Below are 18,818 nucleotides of genomic sequence, written 5' to 3'. Positions count from 1 at the left end.
GGAGTGGGCAAGTTCCAAGACCGGTCTTACCTGTTGCAGATGTCTGGACTCCAAGCGCCAATTCCTTGCTGGTGTTCAGCTGCTGTGTTAATCCTCCGTGGGGGCCTACCGTGAGCTGCTGTGGCGAGGTGTTCCACCAGGGCAATTGTCCACCCAGGAGTGCTCTCAGGATTTGCGTCACTAAAGCTGGCTGGAGTCCCCTGCAGGGATGCTCCACAGCGCAGGCCTAAGCCACCTAAAGGGCTGCCTCGACCTCCTGCTAATCACCTCACTTGCCCATCAGGGAACCGAGAAATGTAGCAGGAGAAGCCGCAGACAAAACCCCTCAGACACCGAGTTGAGGAAAGAAGGGGCTTTATTTGGCCAGGAGCATCAGCAGACTTACAAAACTGAGCTCCCCGAGTGAGCAATTCCTGTCCCTTTTAAGGGCTTACAACTCTAAGGGGGTCCGCGTGGGAGGATCGAGACCAATTGAGCAAGTAGCGGGTACGTGACTGGGGGTTGCATGCAGCAATAATCAGAACGGAACAGAAGAGGCCAGGGATGTTCACAGTGCTTTCCCATACAGTGTCTGGAATCTATAGAAAACACAAGCAGTGAGGTCAGGGGTCGATCTTTAACTACCAGGCCCAGGGCGCACGCCAGGCTGTCTGCCTGTGGATTTCATTTCTGCCTTTTAGTTTTTGCTGCTTCTTTCTTTGGAGGCAGAAATTGGGCATAAGACAATATGAGGGGTGGTCTCCTCCCTTATGAACAAGACAGGTTTGAGCTGTGTGGGTTCAATTATACTCAGATTTTCTCCTGCCTGTGCCACCCCTGAAACAGTAAGAGCAACCCCTCCTCTTCCTTCTCCTCAGCCTACTCAACGTGAAGCCGATGAAGACAAAGACCTTTATTGTGACCTTTATTCCACTTACTAACAGTATATTTATTTTCCCTCTAATGATTTTCTTCATAACATTTTCTTTTCTCTAGGTTAATTTATTATAAGAACACAGTCTATATTACATATATCGTACAACAGATCTGTTACTTATCTGTGTTGCTGGGACGGCTTCTGGTCAACAGTAGGCTATTAGTAGGTAAGATCTGGGGGAGTCAAGTTATATGTGGATTTTAACTGCATGGGGTATTGGCACCCCAGCCCTGCGTTGTTCAAGAATCAACTGTAATATGTTCATAGCACTCTGGCATTGACAGAGGGGCTCCTGGGGCTGGAGGTGTCCTGTCTGGGGCTCCAGTTGCCTCAGTTCTCTCTTCCATGGGCTGAGGGGGATCTACAATTGTGGCATGCCTTGGGAATGTTAGGGGAAAGGTATGGTGACTCTATGGGTTCCAAGTGTTTTGTATCCCAGGATATTCTTATCTCTAACCCCCATCACTTCCAGTAATCTGATGTGTTCCTCCTCGAAAGAGTTCAGGCAAGGGTCCTGTTCTGTTCCCTTTTAGCAGCCAAATAACCTTCCCATTAACCTGGAAAAACAAAGACAAAAGTGGCCTCTTTTGCATGTTATTTATTCACATTCAACTAGCTACACGAGGGGGATAAGCAAATTAACAGGAGCTTTTTGGGGAGGCACAGAGGTACGGATGGAAGGGTGGGATTAAAACAAAATAATTTTCAGTGGTTAAGTGGAAGATTTACAAATATCTATTTAAAAAGTATCTTCTGGATAAAATAATCAGAAATAAAATAAATTAGCCACTTCTGATCACTGCATTTCCCCAAAGTCTCTGAAAATGGTTTGCACTTTTGACCGTCATGATTTGCAGATATTTACATGACACAGGTTTCCAACATAGAAAAATGAAGACTGAGTAACAGATTAGTACAATGCAGAGGAAAATAGAGCAAATAAAAATAGCTATCATCTGGTAACAAAAATAGATTTATGCCGGTGTTAATATCAAAATTAAAGACATTCAAACAAATTATGCCAATACATTGGAACCATTATTCCTAAGACTATAAGGACAACTTCTTATTGCTTCTACTCATAACCAAAAGGTCTGCAGAGATTCTGTGGTAGCCAGAAGGCATAACTTGTAGTGTATGTAGTAGGGGCTACATCAAGGATCAACAGCCAAATAAAAACTTTATTATTTTTATTTTAGGCTTGACATCTTTAACAGTAGAACAAGACCACTCATGATAAATCTGGAAGATGTAGATGGAGGACAGTGCTTGAAGCCCAAGCAAATGATTTACTGCAAGTAATTAAAAGCAGAATATGAGAAAAGCAGCAGCGTAAATGAAGTAAACATTTTTAAAAAAATTAGTTTGTATATTTCCCCCAGAAGTCTCACAGGAAGCACAGGACACCTGTGTGGCTGTTTGGGCATCCTGGGTACTTCTTGCCCTCAAATGAACTCCCATCTCTTTAGTTAGGAGCAGAATCCACCTGGCTTCTAGGAGAGGAACTACATGGAGAAGCTGCATGAGGCTTTTATTATTAATACCTTTGACTCAAGGGAATACCAGCCTTGGGGTGCTTTGGGGCCTGGGGAGGGAACTGATTGGCTCTCCTGCTACACTGGAGACTGTTAGCTCATTTCTGAATGGATTTCCTGCAGCATGGGGTAGTCAACAGCTGTGACAGGAACATCACCTGAAGTGCAGGGTGGTTACCTGCACAAAGTCCCATTTCCAAGAATTTCTGTGTAATTCATCAGAACTTTTGGATGGAATAATTGGGGGGGGGGTGGGGAAAGAGGTTAAAACATGTAACTCAAATGGTACAGTGATTAGCATTATTTAACCAGGAGATTTAAAGTCCAGAAAATTAAATTCTACCTTGGTTCTTTCCAAATGATGCCATGTTTCTGTTTTCTTCCTCTTAAAACTATAAAATGTCCTAGAGACATAACATTCGGGGAAAGATGCTTTTGAGAAAATGGACAGAAGGAAAAAAGAAGTCATTTTCCCCTCAAGGTAGTTTTAAGCTTATAGTATCAGGATCATCACCAAGCTGTTTAAATTTCAGAAAAGCCCTTTATAGATGTAGTACTGACTAGATTTTAAAATCTGCATATAATTCTGTATCATATTTTAATTCATTCCCACCCCCATCTCAAATAAGATGACTACAGAGGTGATGTTGCTTCCAGTTGTCCTTGGGACTCTAAAACAAAGCATGAGGGCAAGTGAAATAACAACATTAGGATAATTAAAGAATTTCCAAATGCTGCATGACAGTGCTACATCCATTCAGCCTGTACATTTTGCTTTCGTTGCTTCTTTCTTTTTTGAGCCAGTCTCTAGAGCAGGCCAGTTTAACAGCCAGTATTTCTAAGATTCTACATTTACCCTCACACTGTGGAAACTACATTTGTTTTCCCCTTGAGTGCCCTTAAATCTACAGCCTGCTTCCTCATGCCTGTGAGCAGAATTTGGATAAATGCTTGAAATGGAAAGAACAAAGCACACACCAAAGAATCTGACTGTGTCATTCAACTGCTTAGAAATGGAAATGATATTCACATTGTGTTCATCTTGGCATCTCGATAAAATGAATCCCATATTTAATGAGTTGTTTTAAAGTGCCAGTCACGTGCAGATTCCAGAAGGCTACAGATCCACTTTAAATAACTCTCCATTTTGAAAATGCAATATTGTCCAACTGGTTATTTGGTATGACAATGAAAAGTCACGCATTCTTTTCCTGTAATTATTTTACTCTTCATTCATAACATTCGATATGCTCTGAATTTCTTTAAGTAAAAGTGTTTTCTGGAGAAATCTTTTGACTACATCATTATACTTGATATTCCATAGGATTGCTATGGACTTTAGAATAAAAGGCTTAACAATCAGGCTTTGGTTTTAATGTCAACTGGGCAGAAGTTGGAATTGCTTTGATAACACAATTCAACTACTACACATATTATTGTAATGTGAAATAACACATTTAAAAAGACAAAGGTTCCCCTTTCAGTAGTTATAATCTGTATTATTCAAGACTGCTGCAAAACTCACAAAAGAATGATACGGATAACAAGAAAGTATAGGAAAGGGGTAAGACACTTACTTAAAGCTTTACCAGAACACAACACAAAGCAAGAACATCAATTCTCTACATTTGTCTATAAGGCAGATGGCAAACTTTTTATACAAGATCTAAAATATGGTGCTTATTAAGAGGTAGAAAATACTAAAACAGCATTTAAGAAAAACGTGTTGAGTTATCCAAAACAATCAGTTACTTTACTAAACTTTTACAAAGTCAAACTGCTGTGTGGAATAAACTATATGTTTTATATTAAACTGGGACATTCCATACTCATAAGGGAGGTGATCAAACGGAGGGTCAAAAAACTAGGAGTAGGGTGGGAAGCAGGAAACAGTCTTTTAACTTCTCAAGGACTCAGCTCTCACTAAGGAGAAATTTCCTACTGTCTCTTTGGGATGCTACTGTGATATTTAATTAACTGGAATTTTTTCTCTTATTAATGATAATTTCTCTGAGCAAGAGGGTACAATTTTGCACACAAGGCAACAGAACTATAGGGAGAAACAAGTTCAAATGTTTCCTTTTCAAGAAGGTGCCATATTCATCTTATATAAAAATATACATTCCATTAATCTTATATCCTCTCCCTAACCACTAAAATGCAAATGAAGATATTCTTCAGACTCCAGCACCAGCAGAATTGTTCTGTATGAGCAATTCAAGAGCTGTCTGAAGCAAAAAGATATCTCAGCTACCAAATTAAACGTGGGTGGCTTACGCGTGGGTGAGTAACCCCGGGTATTCTCACTTCTTAATGCACCTGGGAGAGGCTGATTTTTTTTTTCTACAACATAATTTTATAAGGCATAAATTTAATTGGAATCTTCCCTAAACTTTGGAAAATTAGTGCTAAAGCTTCTTTTTTTAACCCACACATGAACATTCAATCTTTCATTTTTATTAAATAGTTTATATATAAAAAGAAATGTCAAGGTGTTCTACATTCATATAAACAATCAGGGTAACATTTGAAATTGTAAAGAAACGCACTGAGGAAAATATAGAATTAATGAGTTACAATGCTAAGCTAAGCACAAGTGATCATCCAAGAGTACTGTTTAAATATATAAAAACACAGGTTTGTGCCGCTTCAGAAAGCAAGCACGGGAGAAACACACTAACGTTATCTTTCTTCTTTACTTTTTCACCATAAGACAGGATGGTCCAGTTTGGAAAAACCAAGATCTTTTCTAAGTTCCAAATAGGTACCGTTGCTCAACCACGAGTCATCATCAGATTTCCTGTGAAAAAAGAAACAATTTCTTGCAGACTCTTGAAACCAGCGTCATGTTCTCAAGTCTTTTTCCTTCCTAACCTCCCTGCTTTCCCCATCCTCATTTGCACATGCATTCAGCGTCCCAGAGTGTTGGGACTGGGAATTCTGGGAATTAGAAGTCCAGAAATAATTTTGTTACTTTTTTTTTTTTTTTTGAGATGGAGTCTCGCTCTGTCATCCAGGCTGGAGTGTAGTGGCATGATCTCGGCTCACTGCAACCTCTGCTTCCCAGGTTCAATCGATTCTCCTGCCTCAGCCTCCTGAGTAGCTGGGACTGCAGCCATGTGCAACCACGCCCGATTAACTTTTGTATTTTTAGTAGAGACATGGTTTCACTATGTTGGCCAGGCTGGTCTCGAACTCCTGACCTCAGGTGATCCACCCGCCTTGGACTCCCGAAGTGCTGGGATTACAGGCATGAGCCACCACGCCAGCCCATTTTGTTACTCTTGACTTTAACTTCTCAAACTTAAGAGGCTATGAAAAGTGGTGCTTCTGACAGAAGGAGGGTGCAGGGAGAGTCTGTCATATACAAAACATGACTTGCATGACTGTCAGCACCTTGGGAATGACTGCACAAAAGCTACACATCAACCAGGTTGTGCATAGGAAGTGGTTAACATTTATTTATTTATTTTTAAAGGAGGCTGGGTGTGGTGGCTCACGCCTGTAATCTCAGTACTTTGGGAGGCCGAAGCGGGCACATCACAAGGTCAGGAGTTCGAGACCAGCTTGACCAACATGGTGAAACCCCGTCCCTACTAAAAATACAAAAATTAGCTGGGCATAGTGGCGGACACCTGTAATCCCAGCTACTCAAGAGGTTGAGGCAGGAGAATCGCTTGAAACCAGAAGGCGGAGGTTGCAGTGAGCTGAGATCACAGCACTGCACTCCAACCTGGGCAACAAGAGCGAGACTCCGTCTCAAAAAAAAAAAAAAAAAGTAATTGGAAGCCATAAGAAAGTCTGGAAAGATTAGTCCTGATTTTTTATTCTTTGAATAGAGAATATATGACACAGACCAAAATTCAAAGGGCACAAAAGGGTATACAGCTTCAAGTTTTTATCTTCCCCCTCTCTGCCAGCCTCCTGATTCTTCTCCTCAGAGGTAGTGATGTTATCGGCTTCATTCTTTCAGGGAAATTCCGTGTGTGTGTGTGTGTGTGTGTGTGTGAGAACATGTACTCTATCCCCTCTCATTCTGACATAATGTTGCACCAGACACTGTTCTACTCTTTCAGCTTTGACATAATGAAATATATTGGAGATCATTTCCGATTAGTACAATAAGGCAAGGGTCACCAAACTATGGCCCAAGGGTCGAATCCAGCCTTCTGCATATCTCTGAAATCTGTTTTATTGGAACATGGCCATGTCCATTTGTTTAAATACTGTTTATGGCTGCTTTCAATGCTGAACAGCGGGGCTGCATAATTGCTACTAAATGAATTGAACCTGATGGCCCGTAAAACCAACAATATTTATCATTTGCTCTTTATAGGAAAAGTTTGGTGACTCCAGCAATAAAGGAGTCCTCATTTTCTTTTTACACAGTTGTATGATATTCCATTGTATGGATGGACCACAATTTACCTAACAGGTACCCTACTGATGGGTACTTAGGTTATTTCCAAACTCTAGCTCAGCACATGTCATTTTGTATGTGTGTGCGTATAGTTACATTAACAATTCCTGTAATTAGCATGGCTGGGTCAAAGAGTATGTGCATTTGTGATTCTGACTGATATTACCATATGGTTTAGAAGCAAAGTGGAGCGTGCCTGTTTTCCCACACTCTCAGGAATGTAGATTTTTATCACACTTGTTTTCCTATTCCAGTAACACTATGTGTTTAAAAATGAGTCAATCTGTGTATCAGACAGTTCACTATTTTAAAACAAAGAGGCTCAGTTTGGTCAGAGCTACAGTTTCCACTTAGAATTTTCAGTGATTTTGTTGTTGTTCCTCAGTAAGTGTTAATGACAACATCCAAGTCCCCATATTCCTCTCCAAAATCTCTTTGCCAGGTTTCTAATTTGAACAGTCCCATGGAGGACTGCTACTGCTGAACAACTCTCGCTCCTTCTCCAATTTAAAAGTATTTCCCCATCTAATACTATGATAATTTTATAGACAGTCAAAAAGAGAGCGACGGCTGCCCAGCTGAAGCGGCTGCCCTTTTTCATTCCAGACATAATTCCTTCCTGATTGCAATGACAGCATAATCACATTCTGTATCTTGCATTTACATGGTAATGTGTTTCCAGCAGAGCTCCGCAGGCTTCCTAAGGTCATCCTTAATGTCTCATGTTGGATCGAGTTGGTGAATCTCCTTAACTAGTCCTTGAGACAGTTTGGTTACCTACCATTTTTAATGATCCTAAAAAGTACTGTAATGAACATCTTTATAATTGTAGTTTTTTTTAAAATGAAAATAGACAACATATGAAAGAAAAAGAACCAACCTATTTAAGGGTGTAATGTGTTTATCTATTAACTGATCAGTAAATCAACTGATCAGTCTGTTAATCTATCCATTTTTCTATTTCTTGCCTTTTTCTTTTTTTTTTTTTTTTCTTTTTTGAGAGGGAGTCTGGCTCTGTCGCCCAGGCTGGTGTGCAGTGGCCGGATCTCAGCTCACTGCAAGCTCCGCCTCCCAGGTTTACGCCATTCTCCTGCCTCAGCCTCCCGAGTAGCTGGGACTACAGGCGCCCGCCACCAAGAAAGAATGTAACATTTCCATCTTATTCTTTAAATGTTTAAATGAAGCCTGAATATTTCAGGATGAAATTTTGGCCAGTTGATTTTCAATCACTGATATCGTGAATTTGTGGAAATGATCAGAAGGGATCTAGTAGAATCTACATCAACTTTAGGGAAAAGAGCATCATATTCTTCGAGACAAAACCTTATTTGTTACTATTTTGATGTTTTGGAATACATATTTTATTACTGCTGCTGTTATTAATAACTAAATCCTCATAAAAGTACTTCTGTTGTCCACTAAAAACAAACAAAAACACAAAAAACATCCCCAAACGATGAAAAGACACTGGTGGCCCTGGAAGGACTTGGGCAGATGGAGCAGAGCAGGAACTTGCTGCTTTTTCACATATGCCTATTTAACTTTTTTAAAAAAAGAACAGAAAAACTAAAATGATATAGGCCCTGGCCTCGTAGTGAGGAGAGTCAGGCCCCATTCCGGGGTATTATACCAAGTCCTTCAACAGATCCCCTCCCTGCCTTAGGCTTTCTCTTCTACTCAGTTATAGGAGGAGATGGGGAGGTGAAGGGTTGAAGATCTCTCATACCTCCTTTAAAAATTTAAATCTATTGGCCAGGCGCGGTGGCTCACACCTGTAATCCCAGCACTTCGGGAGGCCGAGACGGGTGGATCACGAGGTCAGGAGATTGAGACCATCTTGGCCAACATGGTGAAACCCGTCTCTACTAAAAATACAAAAATTAGCCGGGCATGGTGGCGTGCACCTGTAGTCCCAGCTACTTGGGAGGTTGAGGCAGGAGAATGGCTTGTACCCAGGAGGTGGAGGCTGCAGTGAGCCAAGATGGCACCACTGCACTCCAGCCTGGGCAACAGGGCAAGATTCTGTATTAAAAAAAAAAAAAAAAAAAAAAAAATTAAATCTATTTTAACAAGACCTTCTTGGCAAGTTATTTTAAAGATAACAGTAAATGCAAGCCCAAGTGTATTGGAACTTCTACAATGCAAGAAACAGACTGCTTGGAATTTCCATACTGCTTACCTGTGGAGTGATCGTGAATGATCTCTGTCATGGTGTAAAATGTGCCTATGGGGGTGACCAACCTTAGCTGTGAATTTAATAAGCTGGCCTGGCACTGGCACCCAGCTCTGGCAGGCTCCCTGACTGAGGACCTCCTCTGAAAACTCATTGGTTGAGGCACTGGGAAAGCTCAAGGAATGCAAAAACACAGTCCCTCGTCCTGCCTGAAGTCAGAAAGAGGGAGGCCCTGAAGGCAAGCGCCAGGGAAGGGCCTGGCACAGAGGAGCAGTTCTCCCAGGCGGAAGTAGGAAAAGTCTGGAGAATGCTCTCATCTGGGGACAGCGCTGTTTACTTGCTGTGAACCAGAAGCATAACGTGCTGGCACCACCTATCAACCAAAAACCTACTCAATCCGGGCACGAACCTGAAAAACCGAGGCTGGTGCTCCACGTGATTTTCTTCTAAGACCCGCCGCCTTTCTCTCTGTAGTTGTTCAATCCTCTGCTTTTGTATTTCAGCTTCTTCTAAGTTCCCTTCTTCTAGAAACCTGAGGCATTGAGGAAAAAAAAAAAAAATGAAAGGATATGAATTCAAGAAAACAAAACAATCATTACTACTCAACTTGTATGTGTCCACAACTGGATATTCAAAATCCGTTCCTATACGTAAGACTCTGCCCCCAACCCTTTAATTAGTATCTTGAAGTAGTCAGAGAAGACATTTTTTGAATTGGTGATATTTACATAATTCAAAAATTATATCTACAAAAAAGAATTTGGGGCAAAGTCTTCCTTTCCTCCTGGTCTCTAATTCCAGCCACCTTCACCCTCCCACCCTAGAAAACCCACTTTATTATTTTCCTCTGCATCTTTCTAGAGATTCTTCATGTGTATATAAACAAATATTAATACATATTCTTACCCTTCCCTCCATTTAAAAAATATAAATGGTAGCATGCTATGTATTCCTTGATTTTTTATTTTGGTTTACTTTTTATTTAACAATATATCTTAGAGATCTTTCCACGGACATACATAGACATCTTTATTTTTTAATAGCCACATAATATCCAGTTGTGTGGATGTATCTGAATTTAGACAATTTCCTATGGATAGACATTTGAATTGTTCCCAATTTTTTAATGTGACAATGCTGCAATAAATGACCTTGAATATCCACCATTTTACATGAGTAAGTAGGAAAAATCTGCAGGAGAAATTTCTAGAAGTGGGTGAAAGGGTGAGTGTGTAATTTATATATTACTGAACGGCACTTTGTGGGGATTATAGCAATTTTATATTCCCATCAGCAATGCTGAGAGTGCCCTTTTCTCCCATCACCTCAGAATGTATAAAACTTCTGAATTTTTGTCAGTCTGATAGGTTAAAAAATGGGATGTCGACATGATTTTTAAATTTGCATTTTTCTGATTATGACTAAGGTTGAGAATCTTTCCAGATGTTTAAGGGATAGCCGCATTTCCTATTTTGTGGACTGTTCATTTTCCTATGTCCATTTTTTCTTTTTTTTTGTTAACACAAGCTTAAGATAAATTTAATTGAAAATGTTCATTATAGACATTAACAATGCTTACCATCCTTTAAATACCATATACGTTATTAATATATAGTGTATATTTCAAATTAACTCCATTCTTAGGTTTGATTTAAGAAACACAATTGTAACAGATTTTATACAAAAAAATACTTCCAGAAAAAAGTAGACAAACTGTATGAAACAGTACAAGCATAATGTGCATAGCAAGATAGCTTGAAGCATTCTGTGTGTGGCTTTCTTTAAAACAAATTAGGGGAATGGGCCCATTTGGGACCTACTGTTACAGGTGACATATGTAAATGGTTTCACATCTTTTTTAGGTGCTTGCTAACGACAGTGTTCAATCCCTGCAAAATGAATTTACCTCCGATCTATTACTAGATTTCTAGAGGCAATTCATGATACGAGTTGCAGATATGGACTTCTCTGTTTATCATTTATCTTTTGACCTTATATAGTTTTATTTATTTTGCCATAAAGAAGGGCTTATGTTTGTTTGTTTTTTTGGGGGGGGTGGGTGGGGTCTCACTGAGACACCCAGGCTGGAGTGCAATGGCATGGTCTTGGCTCACTGTAACTTCCTCCTCTTGGATTCAAGCAATTCTCGTGCCTCAGCCTCCCAAGTAGTTGGGACTACAAGCACGTGCCACCATGCCTGGCTAATTTTTGTATTCTTAGTAGAGATGGAGTTTCATCACATTGGCCAGGCTGGTCTCAAACTCCTGACTTCTAGTGATTCACCCGCTTCGGCATCCCAAAGTGGTGTTTGTTTTTAATAAAGCCAAATGTAACAATCTTTTCTTTCCTTGGGCTTCTAGATTTTCAGTCTTAATTAGAAAGACCTTAGGGGAGACATTATTATTTCCATTTTACAGAGTAGGAAACTGAGGCTGGGAAAGATGAAAAGACCTACCATATATCACACACCCTGTAAGCAGCAACCTAGAAATCAGTAGTTAGATCTCAGTGTACCAAAATCATTTAAATCTGAGGGCTCGGGGAGCTGGATGTTTCCACCCTTTCAAATACACACTAAGTTCTTTATGATTGCATGCAGTAAAACTCTTCAAAATAAACACCCTTTTTTTGGCATTTCAATGGATATGGGACTTTACGGATAACAAAGGTCATGCCACACGTGGATTCGAGTTGGGCCCCAGCTCCTCCGTGACACAATTGCTTAAAGCATCCCCACCTCTCAACTCCTGATGACATTTTCCACCTTTCTCAGGTGCCTCTGGTGGCCCGAGGATTGCTAATAAGACTTTTTGTAAAGGGTTTTACATCTCTGGAGAGAAAAATCTTTAAAAAAATCCTTACCTCTGGTCTGGCCTAAATCGAGTGTCAGTAGGTGGTAATAAAGACTTTGACGACGGATCCATTTCATTTAATTCCAGCGCAAACTGTGTGAAGCCATAGTATTGCTCATAGCCTTTCGGCATGGGATCTAAGAAGAAAATAAATCATTCATCCCTAACTTACATGTCGCTTATGTTACATTTTAATTCCTTCACCTTTTTCATCTCAGCCTCGCTACAATTTTTCTCTCTCAGCTCCCTTCCATTTCTGTTAAAATATTCTGACTAATGAACAGGCGCTGAACATTTCTCTCTACACATTTTCTTTTCTATAATTTTTCTTCTGTCTACAGGGATGTAGCCTCCTAAGTGTGTTCAGAAAGCAAATTTATACAATGCTGTGAAGTTTCTGTAGTGCTTAAGCTATGAAAATAATTTGATTTTAAAATAAATATGCTAGGCTGGGCGCAGTGGCTCACGCCTGTAATCACAGCAGTTTGGGAGGCCGAGGCAGGCCAATCACCTGAGGTCAGGAGTTTGAGACCAGCCTGGCCAACATGGCAAAACACTGTCTCTACTAAAAATACAAAACTCAGCCAGGCATGGTGGCGGGTGCCTGTAATTCCAGCTACTTGGGAGGCTGAGGCAGGAGAATCACTTGAACCTCGGAGGCAGAGGCTGCAGTGAGCCAAGATTGCACCATTGCATTCCAGCCTGGGTGACAAGAGAGAAACTCTGTCTCAAAAATAAAATAAAAATAATAAATAAACATACTAATATAAGCTCTGGGTCCATTTTTCCTGATTCTCACTCTAGAGAATCTGTTTTTAAGTGATGTCAAATTATTCTGAAACTCTGTTTAGTACCTACAACAGTGCTGAACACATAGAAAGTGGTTAATAAATGTTATTCTTTTCTTCCATTCCTGCCCTTTTTACCAATTCTTGCCTCCCCCTAATCTTACATCTTTAAACCATTAGGTGCACTGCCCTAACTGGAATTCCAGCTTTTCAAGCTAAACATACTCAAATTTATATATTGAATAAATCCAATGTAGACTACTAAGATCTACTTATAGTCTAAGCTCTTCACACATAACAAGAGAAATGCTTTCCAAGAACTCTTCTGCAGACCTTTTCTTTTAAATTAAAGGGTCTCAGTCCACCCCGGTTGGAGTAGTGAAGGATCTCGGCTCACTGCAACCTCTACTTCCAGGGTTTCAGTGATTCTCATGCCTCACCCTCCCGAGTAGCTGGGACTACAGTAGATGCACAGCACCATGCCTGGCTAATCTTTGTATTTTTAGTAGAGATGAGATTTCGCCATGTTGTCCAGAGTGGTGTCGAACTCCTGGCCTTAAGCAATCTGCCGCCTTGGCTTCCCACAGCGCTGGGATTATAGCCGTGAGCCACCATGCCCAACCGGGACCAATTTTTTGAATCTTCAGAAGTCCTCCTTGTAACTAATCTAATTCTCTGTGTATCCCTAAGCATAAAAATAGTAGCAAAGTTTCCTGTGGTGTCTTGGTCAGCAACCCAGTAACCAGGGAGTAAAGGTGCTTTTTCTTAAAGATGGGCCAGAGATGCTCATTGCCATTAGAGAGACATAAAGTCAAGGAATAATGACAGTAACAAAAATTTAAACCGTGTCGCTTTATCAAGGTGGTACTTTAACATTGAGACAGGATGGTAGTTCTCATCTGTGATGCATACTTTAAGCAAAGGAGACAGATTGTGCCATTTGCAAAATCTCATGTGTGCCTCTGAAGCTAGGAAGGTTTCCACTGGTGCCAGTTCATTCTAACTTCATGGCAACCTCTGCAACGGTGGGAGATGTGGCAGCTACCCATCGAAAGAGCCACTGCTGGCTGCCTACTTGACCATCATTTCTCTTTCCTGCTTGCTAACAGGATACTGATTCTGTTCAAATGGCATTGTTCCCTTACTGGCGATCACTCCAAGACATCTAAATCTCTCTTGCCTACCCTGTTGCCCACGACTGGTTCATGGATGGGTCTGAACCCACTGCAGGCTGACATGATGTCAAGTCCTATTTGCTGGGGGATCCTAGGAAATGTTCCTGAGAAAAGAGAGGCACAAGAGAGAAAAGCTCTTTTGTCCTCTCAATACGTGCTTGGTACGCTGTCATGCAGGGGTATGACATTGAATGGTAACAACCATTTTGCATCCATTAGGGGAAACAGCACGGCACACTGGGAGTGGCAGAATGTATCCTCACTGATCCGTGTGCCCTTGACACAGGTAAGTTGCCTATGTAACAACCCTGGGGCCACCCACCGCCTCACTTACTGTTACGTAATAGCACATAGCCTAACAGTTGAAGCCACCAGTCAAATGGTTTTCTGTTTGCTTTTTACCAACCTAAAACATCCTAACAAACAATGGTTTACAATATGGCTGTGACTTGGAAACAACATAATTTTTGGACTGAGAAGAGGGAGTAAGATGTTAAAGTGTGGTGGGGACATGCTGATGAAAGCTGGGGTTCCCTAGCTCTTCTGCCCGTATCTGCTCCAAGAGCTCAGCACCCTCTGGAATCACAGGAGTGATGAGGATGGCTTCTGGGGTTAGGTCAGCCTGGGGATAGCTAACTTTTGTAGGTCTCCTGGGTCACTGCTTTTCCAGGAACACTTTCCTCTTTGTCCTTGCTGCAGAATGACTTCTTGCATCTCACTGATATTCTTTCATAATACCCAGTATAGTTACGCATGCGGACTGCAAGATTCCCTCGGAGAATGCCCACGGATTAGCAATGCTTGTTCTGGGGTTAAGAACCCGGGACCCAGCAGCCCAACAGAGGTGTTGCTATAAGTAAGCATGACAAGTAGGTAAAGACTGGATGAAGGAAGAGGGCCAACACCTCTAACCGAGTTCAAAGCAGAAGAGGCTGGAGATGCTGAACAGACACCGCTCCTGTCCTCTGTGGCTTCTTTTGCCATGGCCACTCACGCACCCACTCGCAGCCTGGGGTCCACAAACCCAGACACTCACTTGCTCTCCACACACAAGCAGAAGAGGAGGAGCCACCGCAGTAGATGCTTTCATGCCATTTCCCAAACAGCCGATGAACTGCGCTTCCACTCCTGTCAAACACTGTGCCTTCAATCTCATGGGCGTTAGTGCTCCAGTATTTTGCCTAGGATTCAAATGAGAGTTGTCGGCTTAGTCCTTTAGCATCAGCTTATTATAGATATTAAGGAAAGAAAAAGGGAAAAGCTAGAGAAAGAACTGTAAGAGTGGTTCCATACTACACATTAGTTTGCTAGCTCTGGGTTCTGTTATACTAACCGACAAATTAAAAATTTATATATTTATCATGTACAACATAGTGTCTTGAAACATGTATACATTGTTGAATGGCTAAATCAAGCTGATTAACATATGTATTACCTTACATACTTACTTATGATAACACTTAACTCTCTCAGTGGCCGGGTACGGTGGCTCACGCCTGTAATCCCAGCACCTTGGAGGCCGAGGCGGGTGGATCACCTGAGGTCGGAGTTCGAGACCAGCCTGACCAACATGGAGAAACTCCATCTCTACTAAAAATACAAAATTAGCTGGTTGTGGTAGCACATGCCTGTAATCCCAGCTACTCGGGAGGCTGAGGCAGGAGAATCGTTTGAACCCAGGAGGTGGAGGTTGTGGTGAGCCGAGATCACGCCATTGCACTCCAGCCTGGGCAACAAGAGTGAAACTCCGTCTCAAAAAACAAAACAAAACAAAACAAAAACAAAAACAAAAACTCTCTCAGCAATTTTCAAGTATACAACACATTAACTATAGTCATCATGTTGTACAACAGATTTCTTGAACTAATTCTTCCCGTCTGAAATTTTGGATCCTTTGGCCAACATTTCTCAATCCTCCCCTCTGCCCCTGGCAAACCCAGGTCAACCATCATTCTACCCTCTGCTTCTATGAGACTGACTCTTTTAGATTCCAAATAGAAGTAAGATTATGTGGCATCTGTCTGTATCTGGCTTATTTCACTTATCCTCCAGGTTCATCTATGTTGTCACAAATGACAGGGTTTCCTTCTTTTTAAAGGCTGAACAGTATTCCACTGTTATATGTTATATGTACCATATTTTCTTTCTCCATTCATCCATTGTTGGACACTTAGGCTGTTTCCCTATCTTGGCCATTATGAATATTGCTGCAATGAACATGGAGATGCAGATATCTCTTTCACATACTGATTTCATTTCCTATGGATATACACCCAGTAGTGGGATTGCTAGATCATATGGTAATTCCATTTCTAATTTTTTTAGGAACTTCCATTCTGTTTTCCATAATAGCTGTGCTAATTTACATTTCCATGAATGGTGTGGGTTTCCTCTTCTCCATATCCTCCTGAACATGTAATTTTTCATCTTTTTGATACTAGCCATTCTAACAGATATGAGGTGATATCTCACTGTGGTTTTAATTTGCGTTTCCCTGACGATTACTGATGTTCATCATTTTTTCCTCATATATCTATTGGCCACTTATATGTCTTCTTTTGAGAAACGTCTCTTCAGGGCCTTTGTCCATTTTTAAATCAGATTGTTTTCTTGCTGTTGAGCTCTCTATACATTTTTTATATCAACCTCTTAGGGGATGTATAGTTTACAAATATTTTTTCCTGTTCTATAGGTTGTTTCTTTACTGTATTGATTGTTTCCTTTGCTGTTTAGTTTGATATAATCCCATTTGTCTATGTTTGCTTTTGTTGTGCTTTTGGGGTCATATCCAAAAATAATAACTGCCCTGACCAACGTCATGAAGCTTTTCTCTTTCTGTTTTTGTTTTAGTAGTTCTACAGTTTCAGGTCTTGCTGCAAGTCTTTAGTCTTTTTCAGTTGATTTTTGTATACAGTATAAAGTTCTAATTTCATTCTTTAGCATGTGGATATTCAGGTTTTCCAGCACCATTTATTGAAGAGACTGTCCTTTCCCCATTGTGAGTTCCTGGCACCTTTGTCAAAAACCAATTAATTATAAATGCATGGATTTATTTCTGAGTTCTCTATTTGTTCCATTGGTCTATGTATTTGTTTTTTTGCTTGGACTTTGGCTTTAAAAAACTCATACCTTTAGTTATTTAATAAAAATGAATGGTTAACTATCTACAGTTTGTAACTCAACTTGTATTTGTGTAAGACACATTTGTATTACTACCTTTGCTACATACAATGTAAAAGAAGGCTCAGTTCTCGGCCGGGTCCAGTGCCTCATGCCTGTAATCCCAGCAGTTTGGGAGGCTGAAGTGGGTGGATCACTTGAGGGCAGGAGTTTGAGACCAGCCTATCCAACATGGTGAAACCCTATCTCTACTAAAAGTACAAAATTAAGCCGGCTGTGGTAGTGGGTGCCTGTAATCTCAGCTACTTGGGAGGCTGAGGCACGAGAATCACTTGAACCCGGGAGGTGGAGGTTGCTGTGAGCTCAGACTGCACCACTGCACTTCAGACTGGGGTGGAGAGTAAGACTCCATATCAAAACAAAACGAAAAAAGAACAAAACCAAGAAAAGAAAAGGTTCAGTTTCTATACATCAAGCGAGTAGCGTGGGTATTCTCACTATGTATTGGTCCTGGTCTGCGAGGCAACCTTGCACTCTATTCTGCTCAGTTCAGCTCAGCTCAGGCCAGCCCAGTCCAGAGGATTTTATACAGTTCCACACTGCAGCCAGCAGAGGGAGCTCTAGCGCCCTAGAGTTGATTTTTTTTTTCCAAATTACCTGGCTGCCCTAAAAGTTTCTATGAAAGAACGGCAAAGGCATTTCTCCATAAATCAAAAAACCCTAGTACTATTTTCAGCTTAAACAGAATCCGTATTTGGAAACCAATAATGTTGAATGGCATTTTCAGGTCAGATTCTGGTCGTTCAGCTTCTGCATTTCAAGGCTGTGGTAAAAATGGTGGGGCACGGAAGTGTCTCAGAGTTGAATTAAAAATTTAAAGTTAAGTTCTCCAGCCATGTAATAATGAGGGAAAAGCAAAAAGATCTTAAGTTTATTTATTTATTTTTTGATGATACAGGGTCTTACTATGTTCCCCAGGATAGAGTGCAGTGGTGAAAACATAGCTCACTGCAGTCTCAAATTTCTGAGCTCAAGTGCTCCTTCTGCCTCAGCCTCTCCAGCAGCTGGGACTACAGGTGCATGCCACCATGTCTGGTTAATTTTTAAATTTCTTTATAGAGATAGGGTCTTGTCATGTTGCCCAGGCTGGTCTCAAATTTCAGGCCTCAAGTGAGCCTCCTGCTTCAGCCTCCCAAAGTGCTGGGATTACAGGTGTGAGCCATGGCACCCGGGCTCTTAATTTTATTATGAATCAGGTGTCAGATTTTCCCTTAGAGATATCTGCCAACAAATCCAGTGCTGAGAATTTGCTGGAAGCCACCAAGGGACACTGTCACCTTCCACAGGGGAGTGTGGCATCCGCTTGCAGCATCTCTTTCAGCACCAGACATGCCCAGTGTTCATCTCTCATGACTATACAACCCATTTTCTGCATGTAAGTGGATGAGAACCAGGTAGGTGGTAGATACGGGAGTGGAGCATGTGTCCTTGGAGAAAACGTTGAGAGCAATGTGGCTTTCACCTGGGACACAGGTAATATATCCCTGCTTCAGGCTGCCTTTTGTTTCTGTTTGCAGAGAGCTCAGACAAAGCTTTCAAGGTAGGGTCATTTTTATTTTGTCCCACATGTAAGGTCATTATGGGCTTTATGTCAGTCTATAAACCAGTTTGAGGTTATAATAAAGACCCCAATCCACCTCTTCCTAAGTATTCCCTATAGGTTACAGGTGGTGCAGAGAGGCATTGCATGAAGTTCCACAATAAAACCTCAACTCTGCTTCTTATTTCCATCTTTGTTAAATGCAAATATTCCTTGAGGAGGATCATGTTTTAAAGCTA

The 18,818-nt window shown here is 41.1% G+C and overlaps 1 protein-coding gene across 1 annotated transcript in view; it reads right to left on the bottom strand.

Annotated features, from left to right (window-relative positions):
• Nucleotides 1–1,506: 1,506 nt before the first annotated feature.
• Nucleotides 1,507–18,818, bottom strand: part of OSBPL3 (oxysterol binding protein like 3) — a 184,537-nt gene continuing 167,225 nt past the window's right edge. Inside the window, exons 20-23 of the mRNA XM_025379596.1 lie at nt 14,896–15,040; nt 11,907–12,033; nt 9,454–9,576; nt 1,507–5,251 (exon numbers count right to left, since the gene is read on the bottom strand). Of these exons, the coding sequence (XP_025235381.1) occupies nt 5,155–5,251; nt 9,454–9,576; nt 11,907–12,033; nt 14,896–15,040 (492 nt within the window). The 3' untranslated portion in view covers nt 1,507–5,154. The remainder of the gene's footprint in view (nt 5,252–9,453; nt 9,577–11,906; nt 12,034–14,895; nt 15,041–18,818) is intronic.

Source organism: Theropithecus gelada, chromosome 3, assembly GCF_003255815.1.
Source record: "Theropithecus gelada isolate Dixy chromosome 3, Tgel_1.0, whole genome shotgun sequence".
Lineage (NCBI taxonomy): Eukaryota > Metazoa > Chordata > Mammalia > Primates > Cercopithecidae > Theropithecus > Theropithecus gelada.
Note: the sequence above shows the minus strand (reverse complement) of the source record. Positions and strands in the feature narration are given on the sequence as shown.